This window comes from Medicago sativa, chromosome 5 (assembly GCF_051527215.1).
Source record: "Medicago sativa cultivar Bolivia chromosome 5, Bolivia_mono, whole genome shotgun sequence".
NCBI lineage: Eukaryota > Viridiplantae > Streptophyta > Magnoliopsida > Fabales > Fabaceae > Medicago > Medicago sativa.
In genome coordinates, this window is record NC_140753.1 from 32160102 (window position 1) to 32179065 (window position 18964).

The 18964-nt window shown below is 33.6% G+C and overlaps 1 protein-coding gene across 1 annotated transcript; it reads left to right on the top strand.

Annotated features, from left to right (window-relative positions):
* The first annotated feature begins 13730 nt into the window (after positions 1-13730).
* Positions 13731-18088, top strand: LOC146921820 (uncharacterized). Its single transcript, XM_085715090.1, has 7 exons — positions 13731-14303; positions 14417-14494; positions 14606-15998; positions 16113-16242; positions 16320-16643; positions 16877-17229; positions 18021-18088. The coding sequence occupies exons 3-7, from the start codon at positions 15796-15798 to the stop codon at positions 18037-18039; spliced, it is 1029 nt and encodes a 342-aa protein (XP_085571216.1). The 5' UTR covers positions 13731-14303; positions 14417-14494; positions 14606-15795; the 3' UTR covers positions 18040-18088.
* Positions 18089-18964: the final 876 nt, after the last annotated feature.

The window sequence follows — 18964 nt, forward strand, 5'->3', positions numbered from 1 at the left end:
TAGGGCGAACAAAGCTAGCAATATTCACAACCCCGTACTTAGGTACCTTCAGAGGGTAATGGCTTGCACTATTTGGGGTAGAACCGAGCTAGGAAACACTAGAACCGATGAGTTGTTCATGCTATGGGCAATGCTCCACAACCACCCCGTCAATACCTGTTTTTATTTGATTGATCACCTAGACTTTGTCGGTACTAGACCGGCCGGTAGAGGAGACATAGTGGTGGGTGGCATCATTACATATATAGCTAGGTGTTTTGGAGTGGGTGAAGATGAGGGGATCAAACCAATTGAGGGAAATAATAGGCTTAACATAGAAACCCTTATTGCTATGAATTTCATCAAACATCGTCCACCCCTCCATTACCAACTTAAGCTAAATGTGCCAATCATGTTTTTATTGCCTAACCCATCTCGGACTACCACCGAGGTGGAAGAAAATTGGTTGTATGTTAATGATGTGCAGGTTCTTGGTGATGATGAGGGAGAAGGTGCTAACTTGCACCATGATGAAGGAGAAGGTGCTAACTTGCACCATGAAGAGGGGCACCATGGCCATGAAACCGGCGAGCTTCATGAAAATCAACAATGGACCAGGATTCACAATGAAATCGAGAGGATGAGCACCGAGCAACAAAGGCAAGGTGTTGAGATCTCCGGCCTTCGCAATGAAGTTCAAAGGGGCAACCGTGTCAATGATGAAAATAATGAAATGCTCCGTCGGATGATGCAACACCTCCAACTTCAAGGTCCTCCTTACGGACCTCAATAAACAAATGTGAGCTTTCCTCTTCCTCTCTTCCCTTCTTCTTCTCCCTATCTCTCTCATTCTTCTACTCATCTCCTTCTTTCATCTTCTTCTTCCTCTTCTTCTTCTTCTTTTAATTTCTTTTTCTTTTGAATCATTGAGGACAATGCTTCCCCTAAGTGTGGGGGGGGCCTAATAAAGTGTCTAAAGTCGTAGTGTTCCCAAACTCCCTTGAACTTTATTCTTTTGTTTTGTTTTTATAGCAAGAGGCATGACTAGTAGCTTGTTTTTAATGTAAATATGGCATGAAAATTTTTGTTTTGTCTCTTCTTTAGGTTGCTTCTTGTACATGAAAATAGTTTCTTGTGTTTCTTATGTTCTTGCTATACCCATATCATGTTTTATTGTGAAAATTCTCCAATGAGAAAAGCACCCGGTTGCAATCCTTGAGTAAATGTATGAATAGGTATTTTAAGGAACACGTTCTATCTTTAGTGTTAACTTAGACCCTTTAAAGTCTTAAGAGTAAAAGTAGTATAAGTTTGTGTGGGAAAATTAATCAAATTGTTCTTAATTGTTATATTCTTATTAATTTGTTAATGTTAAATGGGGCGGGAGAATGGCACCAACATGTGGGGGAAAGGACAATCCCTAACTTCCTAATTGTGGTGGTGACTCCTTAATTTGAACCTAAAGTGAAACAAATTCATCAATGCTAGGGGGAAAGGACAATTACATCCAAAAAGACTTCCTACGCGGAGATGAAACAAACAATAATTTTGCAGCACTACTTAGGGTGATTTTGAATCTAGGGGGAAAGGACAATTACATCCGAGAAGACTCCCTACGAGGATAGATAGCCCCTAAGCATCTGCAGCCCCTTGTGCTTAATTGTTATATCTAATTTAATGTTTAACTCAAATTCCCATCACTCTTATATGAAATGAAGAAAAGACTTTTCTCGGTTACTTTAGCACTAAGGATAGAACCTATTCCTCATAATATCTGTCTAATACAGGAGCAAGAAAAGGGTTGGACTGCACACACACACTCACTTGAGACTTGATGTTGGGTAGAATAGGTTCATGAGAAGTATTTGAAATTGTAATTAGTGTACTTGAGGCAAGGCCTTTCTTTTGAGACATTTGTTCTTAATATTGCCATAATCAAATCTTTTGTTGCTACTATGTTTGCTGCCTTTTGCTTGAGGACAAGCAAAGATTCAAGTGTGGGGGAGTTTGATGAGTCATAGATAGTATTAATTATTGCCTTATTTAGTTTAGTTTTATTTTAGATTTGATTTTATTTTATTGCATTTTATTTTAGTTTAGAATATTTTACTTCAAATTGTGTTTTATTTTATTTTAGGAATAAATATATGGTGGAAGGTGTCTTGGAGCAAAAGAAAGAGGACTGGAGCAAATACAGCGCAAGAATACGAAGATACGGGACAAAAATATGTTCCCACCAAGTCAGAAGCTTGGCAGGGCCAGTGCCAACATGTGGCACGGCCGTGCCACCTCCCAGAGCCTCTTTTGCTGCTTTTTCTTCGGGCCCAAGTTACCCTGTTGCAGCTTTACTGTTTTACCCTTTTAGTTGCTTAGTTTCTAAGTCGATTGTAAAGCTATAAATAGAGTAGCTCTCCACCATAAACAATCACGTTTTACTTTGTTTATTTCAATTGCTATTTCAATAAAGTCTTTATTTCCTTTTACTTCCTTTGCAATTTACTTTTATCGCATTCTCTCTTCTTCCCCCATGTCTACGATGAACATGAGTGAGTAGACTTCTTTGTCTTGGGATCGTTGGATAAGTCTAATGACGTAATCCGGATCAAGCCACGTCTTAAACCTTAATTAATTATTACCCTAATTCCTAATCTAAATTCACCGTTTTAACATGAATTAATTATTATCAAACTGTGGAAGCGAACGCGGAGGGTTTGATAATGGTTAATTCATCATCACAGATATCAATTCATAAAGCGAACGCGGAGCTTTGATATCCGATCAAGTGAATTTAGACAAGGTTTGCGAAACATGAGAATAGTCTAGCAAACCTTGGGACACATAAAGTTTCGATCTTCAAGGGTCCCAAAGGCAATCACCCATGAGAATAGGTGTGGTTGTTGGAGGGATACACTCACTGACTTCGAGAGGAGCTGTGATATGCTAAAGAGAAACTTGTCCTTAGTAATTAGGATTAACGCTTAATTATAAGTTTAAGGCTTGCTTGTGAAAAGATTCGTTATTATGATGAACCAATGATCCCGAGGCTTTTTATTATCATTGTTATTTACTTTCAAAAACTGCACTCTCCAACTTCTTAATTCTTTCTCCTCTAATCAATATCTAAAAGTTAATTAGATTGACCAACTCCCTAGCGGAACGATACTCTTACTTACTACTATTACTTCGATAGGCCGTGCACTTGCGGTTTGGCCCTATCACTAATCTAGAGGAAAATCAAAAATTGTTAGATGAAAAACTATGTGTAAAAATAGACGATTTAATCGATCTGATAAAACTTTTACCTAAAAAGGATAAATGTCTAACCCTAGAGAATTACAAATTCTGTTCAAAGAAGAGGGGGGAGATATTATAAAAATTCCTGAAAAACCTGAAAAATCAGAACAAGAATTTCACTTTTTCGCTCCAAAACCATAATGGATGAAACAGAAGAAGAAATAGCTAACCAGCTACAAGAGTTACAAACCCTAATGGCTACTTTAGACATTAGTGAAAAAGAGAAAAATATCGAAGAACCAGAAGATGAAAGTAAATTCATTTATGACTTCGATTCAGAAAGTTCACTTGGAAGCTTCGAAGAAGAAGAACCACAAGTAGGACTTGTTAAGACTGATGACCCAGAGTCATCAGATCAAGGTCGTAAAAGAGGACGCCGTGATGGTAAAGAAGAATTCATCGACCAACAAATCATTCAAGACAAAATGAATGATCGAAGATTTAGACATATACCACCTAAGTATATACATACCATAAATCGTCACAAAGAAGATGATGTTCTAGACATCGACTGTAGCGATGATGCTGAAAAAGTGCTAAGAAATTGGTACCATAATAATATGGTAACTATCCAATTAGACTCTACATTAAAAAGTTTAGGTTCAAAAGATATTTTTAATTATCTAAAGACTAAAACTACAGGAAATGTTTGGAGATTCATGTCTGAAAACCCAGACCCAGTACTTCCATCAACAACTGAAGAAGTAATAAATTGCGTATATTCAGTTTTAAAAAAGGAATTTGTAGGTTTTGATGCACCTGAAGCACAAGCAGACCTAGAAAATATTAACATTCATAGAATCTTTAACTTAAGAATCTGTGATATGTGTCAAATCGAACCATTTATATGTGAATTCAGAAAATACTACTATGCAGTATCACCACATAAAAGATTACAATATAATCTTTTAGGTCTATTTTATAATAAACTACCACCTACGGTAGGAACAAAAATGGATAAGGTAATCCAAGAACACCTAGAAGTAATTGTAGGGCTAGAAGATACTCTAGGAACTAGGATAACTGCATTGCGAAGATGGATGTCTGAACAATGCATGAACAAAATCGCTAAAAGAGAAGCAAAAATAAACATCTTTTGCGACAAACTTCAAGATAAAGTAGGTAACTACGGATGTAATAGGTCCAGAAGAAAAAGGAAAAGAAAGATCTTTAGGAAAATTGATCGATCAGAATACAAGAGGAAAAAGAAGTTTCCTAAGAAATTTAACAAACAAAAATATTTTAGGAGAAAGAAAAAATGTCCTAAAAAGAATTCATGCCCTAAAGGCAAGAAAACATGCACATGTTGGTTGTGTCATGAAGAAGGACATTATGCGAATGAATGTCCCAAGAAGAAAGATTCTAGAAAAGAAAACCTAAAATTAATTTAGCAAGTAGGTTTCGAACCAATAGAATCAGATATAGATTATGATGGAAGTAGTATCTCTGAATATACTACTGAGGAAGAATTTGAAGAATGAGTAGGAAAATCCTGAAAAATGGAAATCCTAATTCAACTTTTATTCAAGTTATCTTGAATAAAAAGAAAATCATGGGTTACATCGACACCGGTGCAACTCTATGTTTTGGAAGAAAATCTATATCCAATGAGTGGATTAGACTGAAAAAACCAAAAGAAATAATAATTGCTGATAAGACAAAACATAGAATATGGTTTGTTTTAAAAAATACCTTCATAAAAATCGAACATAGATATTTTTATGTAAGATCAATCTATGAACATGATTCTGGATTAGATTTAATAACAGGAAATAACTTTCTAAAGTTATATAATCCTTTTATCCAAAAGCTTGACACTATAACATTAAAATGGTTTAATGTCAATAATCCAGAAGAAAATGAACTTGTTACAACAAATATTGTAACAAAAAATAAAATTTTAAAAGCAATTTCAGAAAATCTTAACATACTCAGATGTATGTGGGATAAAAGAAAGTTTTACCTAACGGTTGAACAAAATTTAGAACATCACTTAGATCAAGTTTGTTCTGAAAATCCATTAGATTCTGTAGTAAATAAGATACAAGATTTAATTGTTATAAAACTTAAAGACCCTAAAAAGGAAGTTAAAGTTTTATATAAAATTCCTTATTCACCTGATGATAAGGAAGAATTCAAAAAAGAAATAGCAGAATTATTAGAAAAAGGTCTAATAAGAGCTTCTATCAGTCCACATTCAGCGCCAACTTTTTATGTCAGAAAACACAATGAGATAAAAAGAGGTAAAGCTCGAATGGTAATCAACTATAAGAAACTTAATGATGCAACTGTAAGTGATTCTTATAAGTTGCCAAGAAAAGATTATATTTTTGAAAAAATAAAAGGATATAATTGGTTTTCATCCCTAGATGCAAAATCTGGATATTGGCAGTTAATGTTATCTGAAGAAACAAAACCCTTAACAGCTTTTAGTTGTCCAGAAGGACATTTTGAATGGAATGTTTTACCATTTGGTTTAAAACAAGCACCATCAATATATCAAAGATTTATGGACAATACTCTTAAAGGTCTTGACCATATTTGTTTTGTATATATCGATGACATCTTAATTTTTACTAAAGGAAGTAAAGAACAAAATGTCAAAGACGTTATAACTGTTTTAAATAGGATAAAAGATAGAGGTATTGTTCTATCCAGAAAAAAGTCAACACTTTTGAAACAAGAAATCGAATTCCTTGGTCTTATTTTAAGAGAAGGAGGAAAGCTCGATTTATCACCACATGTTCAAGAATTTTTTTTACTTTTTCCTGATCAGTTAGTGGATAGAAAACAAATCCAAATATTTTTGGGATGTTTAAATTACATTGCTAATGAAGGATTTCTCCAAGATTTAGCAAATGAGAGGAAAATTTTACAGAAGAAGATATCTGAAAAAGGGCCATGGTCTTGGACACAAAAAGATACTGAGGCTGTAAAATCTTTAAAAGAAAAACTAAAAGTTTTACCACAATTATACAACCCAAAAGAAAATGATTTTTTGGTTGTAAATGTTGATGCAGATCAGTTTACTTGGGCTGGAGTTATGAGAGCTCTACCTAATGGTAAACAAAAATTGGGATTAAATCTCAGTGGATATGTTGAGGATGAAACCCCACAACAATCCTATACCATTGTGGGCGCAACCCCACAGTTAAAATCAGATATCCCTAATGGGCGATTAGATATAAAATCGATTTCGACTGATACAAGACTTGATTATTCAAGCAATAGCATCCTGATTAAGGATAATGAACTTGTCTTGTGCAAGTATATTTCAGGTTCTTTTAAGGATGCTGAAACAAGATATCATATCAATGAGAAAGAAACACTTTCTTGTTTAAAAATTTTAGAAAAATGGAGAATGGATTTAATTCCATCAAGATTTTTATTAAGAACTGATTCAACTTATGTTAGCGGATTTTGGCGCTACAATTTAAAAGTTGATCATAAACAAGGAAGACTTGTTCGATGGCAGATGCGCATCCAACAATTCTATCCTTATATTCAACTAATAAAATCAGAAAACAATTGTTTTGCAGATACACTCACAAGAGAATGGAGCAAGCTTTGAAGGTGCTTCAAAACAATCTAAAGCAAAAAGATGAGCAGATAGAAATCTATCGTCAGAAGCTTCAAGTACTCTCTTCAGAGAGGGGGAGATGATAAAAATGATTGACGAATTTCTGAAAATCATGAAAACAACAACAGGAGAACCAGCTGAAGTTCCTAAAAATGATGAAAATTGGGATTTGCTAGGACAAGATTCTGGAAAATACAACTACTATGTAAAGTACACAGCTCCAGAAGAATCGAAAATTCCCATTGAGTCAATAGAACCTAATGGTTGAAGTCCAACGAGTAAACCAAAACTAACAATCTCAGACATCAAAAAATCTTGGGGTGATATAGCTGAAGAAGCAGAAGGGTCAAAAAACGACTTTGCAGAATCAAACGCTGTCGTCGATCCCATCGATGAGCAACTGGGAAAAAATGTCTATGTTATTTTTGATGGTCCTATGAAGGGGATTTACAGTAACTGGGCAATTGCAAAGTTCCATATTGATGGAAAAAATGTTCGTCATAAGGCATATCCAACTATGGAAAAGGTAAAAGGTGCATACAACTCAGCATACAAAGAAAGTACGACTTCAATTGACATGGGTCAACCATCAACAATGGAGGTCAAAAAGAAAGTCTCTGTAGACATAATACTCAAACTTGAAAAATTAAAAAATAAAGAAAAAACATTTGACGATTTTATCAGAAAATGAATGTGGCCAACTAATTACAAAGAAGAATTCGCCCAAGAATCCTTCTATCCGGTAAATGCCAAGTTAAGTGCAAAAGCGATTACCGTACCAGGTATTTCGAAAGAACTCTTAAAAGACTTCTATGATATGGGACTATTAAAAACAGTCTATCTAGAAGAAGAAGTAGAACGAAGGTTTCAAGAACTTAGCCTTCTTCCAAAAGAAATTGGAGATATAGCCAAGAGATTCAATGATCTCTTTGCAAAAGGGAGAGAAATATTCCTCCAATTTGAACAAACATACCCATGGTATGATTTAGCAAACAATATCATGGCAACAGGGCCAAGAACAATATAAAAATAGGTATTTCTAACAAGACCTATTTACCAGCAGATCTAGAAAGCATTGGATGGTCTGTCCATTCATTCATTCATCAAATGAAACGCTTTTATGATAGCCTTATTAGGTATGGTTCGTCCATTACCAATTTTAAGGTTTTATATTCAACAGACTTATGCCTCATGGTCTGTGATTCCAAGAAAAAAGTGACAGATGAACATTTGAAGCAAGTTTTGCACTTTGAAGATCTCTTCTCAGGATTTGAACAAGGTTTGTACAGAATTCCTGAGGAAGTATAGAAAGAATGCTGTTAGTATTCCTAAAATACAAGGGGCATATGTGTAAATGGTGTGCTTCATCAAAGGTGTCGGCACATGAAGACAAATCTGAGGAAAAAGCTTGAAACATGTCATGTAAATAGAAAAAATGTACCGTGGAACCTTATCATCTGAGTCAGATGGGGACCAATTAGGGATAAGAATCTTATCACCTTATGTGATAATGCGTTTGCTTTTTCTTTGTGTGTTTTAATTGTCTTTCTTTTTAGCTGGCTTGGAAAAGGACATGTGAACCACTTGTAAGTCCTTTCCGCCTATAAATAAGAGCTTCCAGCTCATTGTAAAATAAGAGTGAATGAACTAAGTTTTTCCTGTGTGAAATTGTTCTCTTAAACTCTTCCTAGTTTCTAACTAGTTGGACCTTGAGCTTATGCTCTGGAGGGTTCTGATCCTTGAGCTTCTGCTCTGGAGGGATCACGTATTACTTAAAAATATAACCTCAGGTTATGCCCAAAACAGATCAAAAGATCAGACACATTAAAAAGCTTTGAGCTAAAATCAGATACATCAACAAATCTTTCGGTTAACCAAAGAATCAAAAACTTTCAAGTCATAGCCAAAAAATCAGGTATGAATTTAAGTATGATTTCTTATAAAAATACTATCCAGTATTATATAGTCAATTTAATTATTGATTTTACCATAATAGTAAAATTGTCAAATTAAAATGGAATTTAGCACAATAAAAGAAAATGCATCTGGATTCATAGCCGATGTATTAATAGATCATATAGAATAGGTAGATTTTACCTTAAAACCTGAAGAAAATTTCAGAGAAAAACAAAAGAATATTTTTTTCTTTAATAAAAGAAAAACTATCCAGAGAAAACATTCTAAAATATGGAATGATGGTAGGAGAAGTACCGATACTAATGGAATCAACAGATGGATCTGTTGTTATAACCATGATAGATAAGGAACAAATAGATGAAAGATTAAAACATCTATCGATAGAAAAAAGGAAAAGGATAGGATATATTCATATATCAACTATCCAAATAATCATAAAAAGTACTTTTATGACAGGAATAGATTCAGAACTAGAACTTCTAATAGAAGATGCTAGAATGAATAAAAATAAATCACTAATAACAAAAGGTGAAGGAAATTTAAAATATGGGAAACTAAAATTCGACATAAATTTACAAATAGGTTTGAGTCTAAAAGATATAGATCTAAATAGATCCATAGTAATTCATTATAGACTCAAAGATCAAGATCTTATGAGATCAGGAAATCATCCTTTCACTATATGTTATAGGATGAATTATGCACTAAGTAACTCTCATCATAGTATAGAGTTTAGTGGAAAAGAAAAGATACAGATAGATGAACTATTTGCATCATTCTTAAAATTAGAATCACCAATTCTAAAACCATTAGAAAAATCAAAGTCAATTATGTCTATTGACAGAACTCCTTTATTACGGAGTAATAGTCTAAAGACAAGGCAAAATTCCTTGACAAAGTTTTTAGCCCCCAGATCTTCATTTGGAAATGAAGAAAAAGAAGAGCTTAAAAAAGCTATTTCAGAATTAAAATCAGAAGTTTCAAACATTAATAAAAAGCTATAATGCCTGGAATAACAATAAAAAACGAATTAAGTTTATTCAAAATAAAGCTAAAAAATTTAGCTGATAAAATAGAAAAAAAAAATTTAAGAATAGAAATGAAAAATACGCTTTGGGGAATCCGTGACTTAATAATTCTACATATTTCATATGTGGAAGAAATGTTAAGAGAATTGGAAGAAACAGAAAATATTTCTACCCAACAAAGAGAAAGAGCTGAAACCTTACTATGGCCTGCTAATATAAATTACAAAAACTACTAATTTCACACCCCATAGTTAGAAAATACACTCATGTTGTTTTCTTTAAAAAAAATACTATTGGCTAAATTATCCTCAACTCCATATCATTTTGTTTAAAAAAAACGTAATTGAATTGAGTTTGTTTAAGTTATAAAACCTTGTAATTTACATATAGTATGTAAATGAAATTTACATAAATGTATTTGAATTGATTTTACCTAATCATCTCATAATTAAATTAAATAGAAAGGTGAGTGTGGTCGTCTTTCTGCTAGTGTGTGTATAAAAAACAAGGGTGTAAAACTATACAAAAATTTAATTCAAACGAGCTCAACAGTAAGTTCAATTAACTGTGGTCCATAGTAACAATGCATCATTTTCTTGCAAGAAATATGCAATTACATAAATGAGTGCTAAAAATACTTTATTTTTACTTTAAAAAAAACTCTATTTTCAACACCCACATTATCACACACTTTTTTGTTAAATGAAATAAACGGTTGTTAATTTTTTTTAATAATACTTATTAGTATAACTGGTTTTCTCTACTAGTTTTTTTTTTTTTTTTGTGGTGACGGAGATTTGAACCCCGGACCTTGCATATATTATGCATTGTCCTTATCAACTGAGCTAAGCTCACGAGGACTCTTTACTAATTTATTTAGTATCATGAGGACTCTTTACTAGTTTATTTAGTATCATTTTCTTGTAAGAAATATGCAATTGCATTATACGAGTGCTAAAACTACTTTATTTTTTCTTAAAAAAAAACCCTATTTTCTACACCTCCTTTATCACATACTTTCGTGTTAAATGAATTAACAATTGGTTAATTTTTTTTTAATAATACTTATTAGTTTAACTGATTTTTTTACTTTTTGTCAAAAAAAAATGATTTTTTTTCCGTCAAGTAGCCTACTCGCTAGAATTCATCTATTTCAAGGTGAGGTGAATAAGTGGGGTGTCTAGGGTTCGAATCCCGGCCCCTGTCAACTGAGATATGCTCACATGGACAACTGATTGTTTTTACTATTTCATTTAGTTCAAACATAATCAATTATTGTCATTTTGTAATGTTATCTCTTAGTATAATAAACATTGACATAGTATGATTAAAAAATAGTGAGATCGCTTATTTGTTGCGACATATAGTATATTAAATATTACGATTTTCTTATGTATTTTCTTTTCATTCTCTTCTTCCATGTGAAAAGCTCTCAGTTTCCCACTTATTTTATACGGGAGCATTCATAGTGCACTACTTTAATTAAAAGTTTTTTAAGCGAAGCAGAGTTTCCTTCTATCATGACATGTATGGCCACTAACTGTAGAAGGTATCTTGAAGAAAAAAAAAATTAATAATTGGTTCTGACTCTCCAGTTTTTAGGGAAAGGGACCCTATTATTTTGAAGTTCGATCGAAAGGTAAGTAAAGTATGATAAAAAATTGTTTCACTAAGATATTGAAGTCGACTTCTCCCAAATATTTGTAGAGTTAATTAACCACGTGAGCTCAATTACTTGGTTGTATCTTGATGACTTTAATCTTTATCACTTACAACTTCAAATATCTAATAATGAAGTATTTGTGAGGTTAAGTAGCACAATTGGTTTGTACTAAGCGATAAAGAGTTGGAGGTAGATAATGATACATCAAGGAATTTTGGTCATGCACTGGGAAGCACCAAGGACTTTTCAAATGTAAGTAATGTGATTTCCTTACAATGATATTATCTAAAAAAATTCATTTCTCCAACCACCACATTGTAATTGAAATTACAATAAAATAGTAGGGTTTTTTTTATATCGAAGAGAACACCACACTTTCTTTTTCACTTTTAAGGATTCAAGTTAAGGATTAGTGCAATTAAACATACAAACTTAAGTGCTTATGGCACACTGAGTTAAAAAAATAGTTCATTATGCAACATATAAAAAAGGTATGGGTTTTCGTCATTTTTATTATTTTAACTTGGCTATGCTAGGGAAGCAAGATTGGCGTCTTCTTACCAACCAATATACTATAGCTTCAAGAATCCTCAGAGCTAGATATTTTCCTAAATGTGAATTGTTGGGAGTCCATCTAGGCCATAACCCGAGTTTTATTTTTGGGTGTAGTATACATGGTTCACAGGTCATAGTTAGGGGATGACTGAGGTGGTGGTTAGGTGATGGTCGGCTCATCAACATGTGGACCTTACGAGTCTGTTTATTCTAGGTTGTCAACATATGAAGATATCAAATCTTATAGACCAAGAAGCAAATTTATGGAGGTGGGATTTGATTTACAACATGCTGAATGATCAAGATAAACATTAAATTGAGAAAATGTCAGTGATGTATTGAAGGGAAGGATAAAAGAGTATGGAAATTCATCAAACAAGGGTCTATACAGTGAAGTTGGCATACCGTTATGTGATGGAAACAACAATTGATAATGAAGAATATCACATACCGGGGGATTAGAATAGGGTGTGGGAACTGAAAATTCCACAACGAGTGAAATATTTATGTTGAGAATTGTGAGAGGATGCTTTCTGACAAGAGATAGGCTTCAAAGAGATGAATTCAATGTATAGATACTTGTCCTTTTTTGAAAATCATTACCAAAAAATGACATCTCTTCTTGAGTTGTAATAAGGCGTTGGAAGTGTGGGTGACAGCTAGGTTATGGAAGAATATCCGTTCTTTGATGATGAATTTGGCTGATTTTGCATCTTTCTTTTTTAATATTTTAGCAAATTTGCAGCAGCAACAAATAATTAATTTTGCCATGATGTTGTGGTGTATTTGAAAGATAAGAAACAAAAAAGTATGGAAGGATGTGGAAAGAGATGTGCGTGTTTCCGTTCAGCTAACACAGGATTATATGGCGCAATGGAATTATGTTTGACGATGGAAGGAAGAACCACGTAATATATAGAAGCAACACAAATCATGATCATTGGCATTGGTGAATTGGGAACATTTTTTTAAAAACAAAGACAACATGTTTTGATGGTGTACCAACTCCAATGGAGCGAAAGAAATTCTTTTGCTTGGTGAATTGGGGATCAAATGTAAACCAAACTGAGTTTAAAATAAAATGTAAACCAATGTAAAATTGTAATTTTTTTTCTCATCACTTAGCAAGGGCATCAAATTGTAGGTAACACAGAATTTCGTTGGCAAATCCATAGCATGTAGGTTTTGATGAGGCTGTTACTAGTTTGAATATGTTATCACAATGACAAGTCGAGTTGATTATACCGTAGGATAAATTCAAGAGTAAAAAATACATAACAACCTTGAATGAATTTCAAGCATCCTTGGAATGAGTCACAATTAATCAAGCATTTAAAGCTCCAATAAATCTTACAAATGAAGGATTTGTGCAAAGGATGGTAGACCGCAGCCAAAGAGTGCAAAAAAAGTATTGATAGCAGCCACAAATTGTTCTACTCAAGCAATTAGGTTATAGAAAAGGCCAAGAACATTATATAGTTATCAAAGTGCAGACGAGAATTGGCTACCATTGATTTGTATAAGCCTGTATTGTTCAAACCAGCAAGCAAATATGCTACTTCTGGATTTGCATGGGAATCAATTACAGCGTAGAATCAGTTCAATAGTCAAAGGATCTTAAATTAACACGAAAATCTTGAATGATTTTCAGGCATCTTTGGAGTCACATGAAATGCAAATGAGGGAAAACTTATAATCATGGACTGAGTAATATACAACGCTGGGGCTAATATATTAGCTTGTAATGGACTTTCTTATAATAGCTTTTAGTACAACGCTGCTATAGCTTGTCTTTCTTCACTATCTGTTGTTGAAGTTAACTTTTTTAGTACAATGTGAATTGAGTCCATTACAACGTTGGGGCTATTATCTAAGAAAGTCCATTATATAGCTTTTAGTACACATTATAAGCTATAGCAGCGTTCAAACTTGTAATGATTTAAGTAATTATACAACGCTGCTATAGCTTATAATGTGTGTTATTAGTTCCATTTCTTAGTCAATGTCATTTTCTACGCTCATAGGTCTATCATATTTATATATTATCTTCAACAATATAACTGTGTAAGCAAGACACTATGCCAAATGGTCAAAAGAACTTGCTTGGTTACTACTATTAAATAATCTGTTTGGTTTCTTTCATAACAGCTAACAAAGAAACTTTCTTATTTGGAAGTCAAGATTTTAAGATTGGTGTTTTTAATGTAGAAAAACCTGTCAATCTGGGGATAAGGCAGAGAACCACAAATTTTGCTTGTCCCTGCACTTCTGGTGTCTTTACAAAAAGGTACCAGTTGACATAATACAAAATTGCTGACAAGAGTATAGGTTCCAGAAAACCCGGATTTGTTCTGATTTTCCATAAAATTGGTGCTCATTTTGAATTTCTTATTATTTCAGGCAAGAACACTAATTTCAAAGGTAACTGAGGAGAGGAATTCTGTTATTGAGCAAAATAAAAAGCTTCAGCAAGAACTGGTATGACGTTTATTCTGTAAATATTCTCTTAAGGATGCTTAATTGGTTATGCACGTTTTATCTGGAATGTTTAGCCAAATGATCTTGATTGTTATCCCATAATCACATTAGATCTTGATTCTCTTTGTAATTATGAAACCCGATCGAAGTTGGATGATGCGAAGAAAGGACTGTAATGGCCAAGTAACCGAAGAATTTAAGAATGGAGTTGATGATTTCATTAAGGTTGCTAAAACACACTCGAGAGTTGCTGACGCATTGGGTCGTATTTTTTGTCCATGTTCTAAGTGTAAGAACCGTGTTAGGGAGAATTCATTTTGGGTAGGGAAACATTTGTATGAACATGGGTTTATGGAAGATTATTTAAATTGGACCGTTCACGGTGAGAATCAATGGGGAGATAGTAGTTCAACATCATTTGTCAAAAATGAAGAGATGGAGAATAGGAATCCATATGTGGATATGGTTATAGATACCATGGATGATGATCTTTCAGAAGATTCAAAAGATCAAAATCTGGATGAGGATCCCAATCCACCAGCTTCGAAGTTTTATACCCATCTAAGAGACGCTGAAGAACCATTATGGGATGGGTGCCACAAACACACAAAGTTGTCTGCTATATCTCAATTGTTGAATTTGAAATCGGAGTTCAACATGAGCGAGAGTTGTTATGATCGAATGATTGTCATAATTAAGAGCATGCTTCCCGAGACAGAAAAGTTGCCTGAAATTTTTTATAGATCGAAGAAAATGGTAAATGAACTAGGATTAGGATATGAGAAAATAGATGCTTGTCCTAACCATTGCTTGAGAAAAATATGCAAGCGTCCCACCTTAGAGTTAATAGTCGAGAATGACAAGTACAAAAAACCGAAGGCAACTTATGTGTTGAATTATAATCAAAGGAAAATGGTGTGTGGATGGGTCAAACTATTGAAATTTCGGGATGGATATGTATCTAACATTGCACGCCGTATCAATGTGGAAGAGGGAAAAATAAATGGAATGAAAAGTCATGACTCTCATGTTTTCATGGAAAGGTTGATTCCTTTGGCATTTCGTGATATGTTGCCAAAACCTATATAGAGGGCATTAACGGAACTTAGTTTGTTCTTTAAAGAAATTTGTGCAAATGAGTTATGTGTTTCAGATATGGAGAATGCAGAGCTTGCCATTATTGAAATAGTTTGCAAGTTAGAGAAGATATTTCCTCCAGCATTATTTGATGTTGATAAACAAGCGAATGATATGATTTCTACACGGCATTTCCATGCGATATAATTGTTTTCTTTTCTGAAATGCAAGGAACTGATACAAAAAATGCAACAAAAGGTACGGCAGGAAGTTTAGGCGTTTCTAACAGTGAGAAGATGAACAACGCTACTTTGGGTTCTTTCCCACGGTCTACTGATCCACCAACTAACAACTCAACTTCAGTACCTTCAACTGAAGGATCTCATGATAGGAGAAAAGTTATATATGTTGAGGCAGTCTCTAACCCGTAAGATGCTCATGAGTTCTACAATTTATTGTGAATTTTAAATGATTTATGGCAAGTGTAAGGTAAACCTGATATTAACACTTGATATTTTACAAACTTGTTTCCCACTTGTAGGAGGAGGTTTGTTCCCCAAACTGTGACCCGTGATATTATATCTAGGGTGATCACGAGAATGCCTACTTCAGCTGAGAAGTGGAAAGATTATCCAAGTGAAATGAAAGATGAGTTATTTAAGGAATTTACGGTAAGTATTTATGTTTTCTAGCCTTGTATAATTTATTTTTAGGAAAGTTTATTTATAGTTGTATTATAATGGTGCAGGGTAAATATAAGTTTACATCAGATTATGATTGTAATATGTCAAGAACCATGTGGGAAAGAACATGCATGGACCGCTACCTTGATCATTTAAAAAATGCAAGAAAAATGGCCTTACGAGAAGTTAACTCGGTGAATTTGGTTGACACCAAGGGTCATGCACCCAAAGGAATGAAGGCAGAAGTATGGGATGGCTTGGTCGACATTTGGTTGAAACCAGAGTGGAAGAAGAAGTCTGATGCAAATCATTGTAATAGAGCTGCCTTACCTGATGCAGTGTTGCACACAGGAGGCTCTATAAACTTTGGTGAACACAAAATAAGGATGGTAAGTTAGTAATGTTTTCATATACACATACATCGATATTTATTATATTCTAATAAATGTGTTATAAGAGAAGGAGTTAAATCATGAAGTGTCGTATAGAGATGTGTATGACCGTGTTCATAAGAAAAAAGATGGAGAATATGTCTCTCAACGCTCAAAGAAGTTTATTGTAAGTTTATTGTGTAATATGAACATAGGTTACATTAATTACTTTATCCGAAATATGTTTTCAGGAGACATATGACACTGTCATGCTGGAAAAGTATGGAGATGATTTTTCCACTCATCCGGCAGTTGATTCTAACTTGTGGGCAGACACATTTAGTCACCATAAGACGAGACAGACTTTTGTGGGTCGCATCTTAGACCTTGGTGGGTTTGTGTCAGCTTCATCTGCAGAGTTTACTGGTCCTTCCAACATCTTAGCTACATCAAAAGAAGCTATCAAGAAAGCTGTAGATAAAGCAATGAGTTCTTTTGTACAATCACAGTTGATGCCATTATTGGAGCCAATCATATCGCTGATTCAATCCATGCACAAAGCACCAATGCAAGGTGAACTCGCTGAAGATCACATGGATGCTAGGTAACATACTATTTTCCAATCTGTTTTTCCAAGTGACCTTATTGTATTCTGCAGTTTAAGCATCTATCTTGAATGTAATATTTATCGATGTTCTGTAAATAATGGTCGGGGTGATTTTGTGTTAGCTTAGCATATTTGTGATGACTTCGGTTTATGATGTTTCTATGATGTTTATCACCACTGCTAATTGAATATGAGAATGAGGAAGTGTGAAGACTGAACATAATTGAGAGAATGGATGTTCTTCTGAGTCCATGTATCATTCATTGAAACTTCTTATACATAGTATCTACACAGACTACACTATCTTACTGCCCCACTAAGCTTACAGTAATGTATCGTTCACTAAAATAACAGAAAGTGAATAATTATAACTGATTAACTATCAGAAAGTATGAGCAATACCACTCCTTTCAATTTTTTACATGCTGTATTATTGTTATCTGTGATATCAAATTGATAATTAGAGGAATAGGATATTCTTTTCCTGGTTTTTTGTATTAAATTTGTGTGATGAAGATATCACAAACATGGTTCTTTTTTTGTTTAATTCCCTATGGCTTATGTAATGGTAGGAGGAGATTGAGATTGATACCAAGGTTCTACGAGTAGGAAAGGCTGTAGCTGTTGATTAACCATCTATCTTATTGTATTATGCAATTTTTTTCTATGTGTATGCCACTGTGTGTGGTTTGTTTTATAGGGTCCCATTGCACAATATATATGTTTATATAGTCATGCCACATTGTGTTTTATAATGTGTTCTCACTTTAATTATGCTCCATTTTCAGGTCTCTTGGAAAAAAATGAAGGTTGAAGTCTATCCCAAGAACACCAAGAACAATAAGATATATATATATATATATATATATATATATGTGTGTGTGTGTGTGTGTGTGTGTGTGTGTGTGTGTGTGTGTGTGTGTGTGTGTGTGTGTGTGTGTGTGTATTTGACATATTATACTAGACCTATGGATCAGTACTTAAAAGTTATAAAAATGTGTCCCTAATTCATCTGAATATGAGATTGTTGTTTATGTTGTTTTGGTTTTGTAATGATACTATGAAACTGCTTGATGGCTCTTTTAATGAATGCTAAAGATATATAGTTTTGAGATTATATTTGATGTGATTAGTTTTTTTAATCATCCACAATAAAGAAACCTCTAAAATATATTTGATGTGATTACTTTTGTTTAATCTAGCGTAATAAATTTTGATTACAAATATAAGAAAAAACAATTTATTGGAAAGGCACGTTGTAATTTATTAAAAAAAAAAAACTAAAATGCTTGAAGTTTACTAAGAAATTTCTAGGATCATGTAGCTAGGAATTTATTAGGAAACTATTTAAGCAATATCCTAGCGAAATAGTTGCGAATCATAAACTTTTGAACACTATATTGTTACAAATTAGTTTGAAAGTCGCTAGGATTTTATTTTTATTAGTTACCAATTAGCTAGGGAATATTTTCCTAGACAATTTGCCGCCCAATCCATGCTACGGCCGATATGGCAACTAATTCCCAACAAAACTGTAGCTAAATGAGTTTTACTAGAAATTAACTACGATTTAGCTACTATTAATTTTGTAGCAAATCACTGATTTTCTTGTAGTGAAAGTGCAGACGAGAATTGCCTGCCATTGATTTGTATAAGCCTGTATTGTTCAAACCAGCAAGCAAATATGCTACTTCTGGATTTGCATGGGAATCAATTACAGCGTAGAATCAGT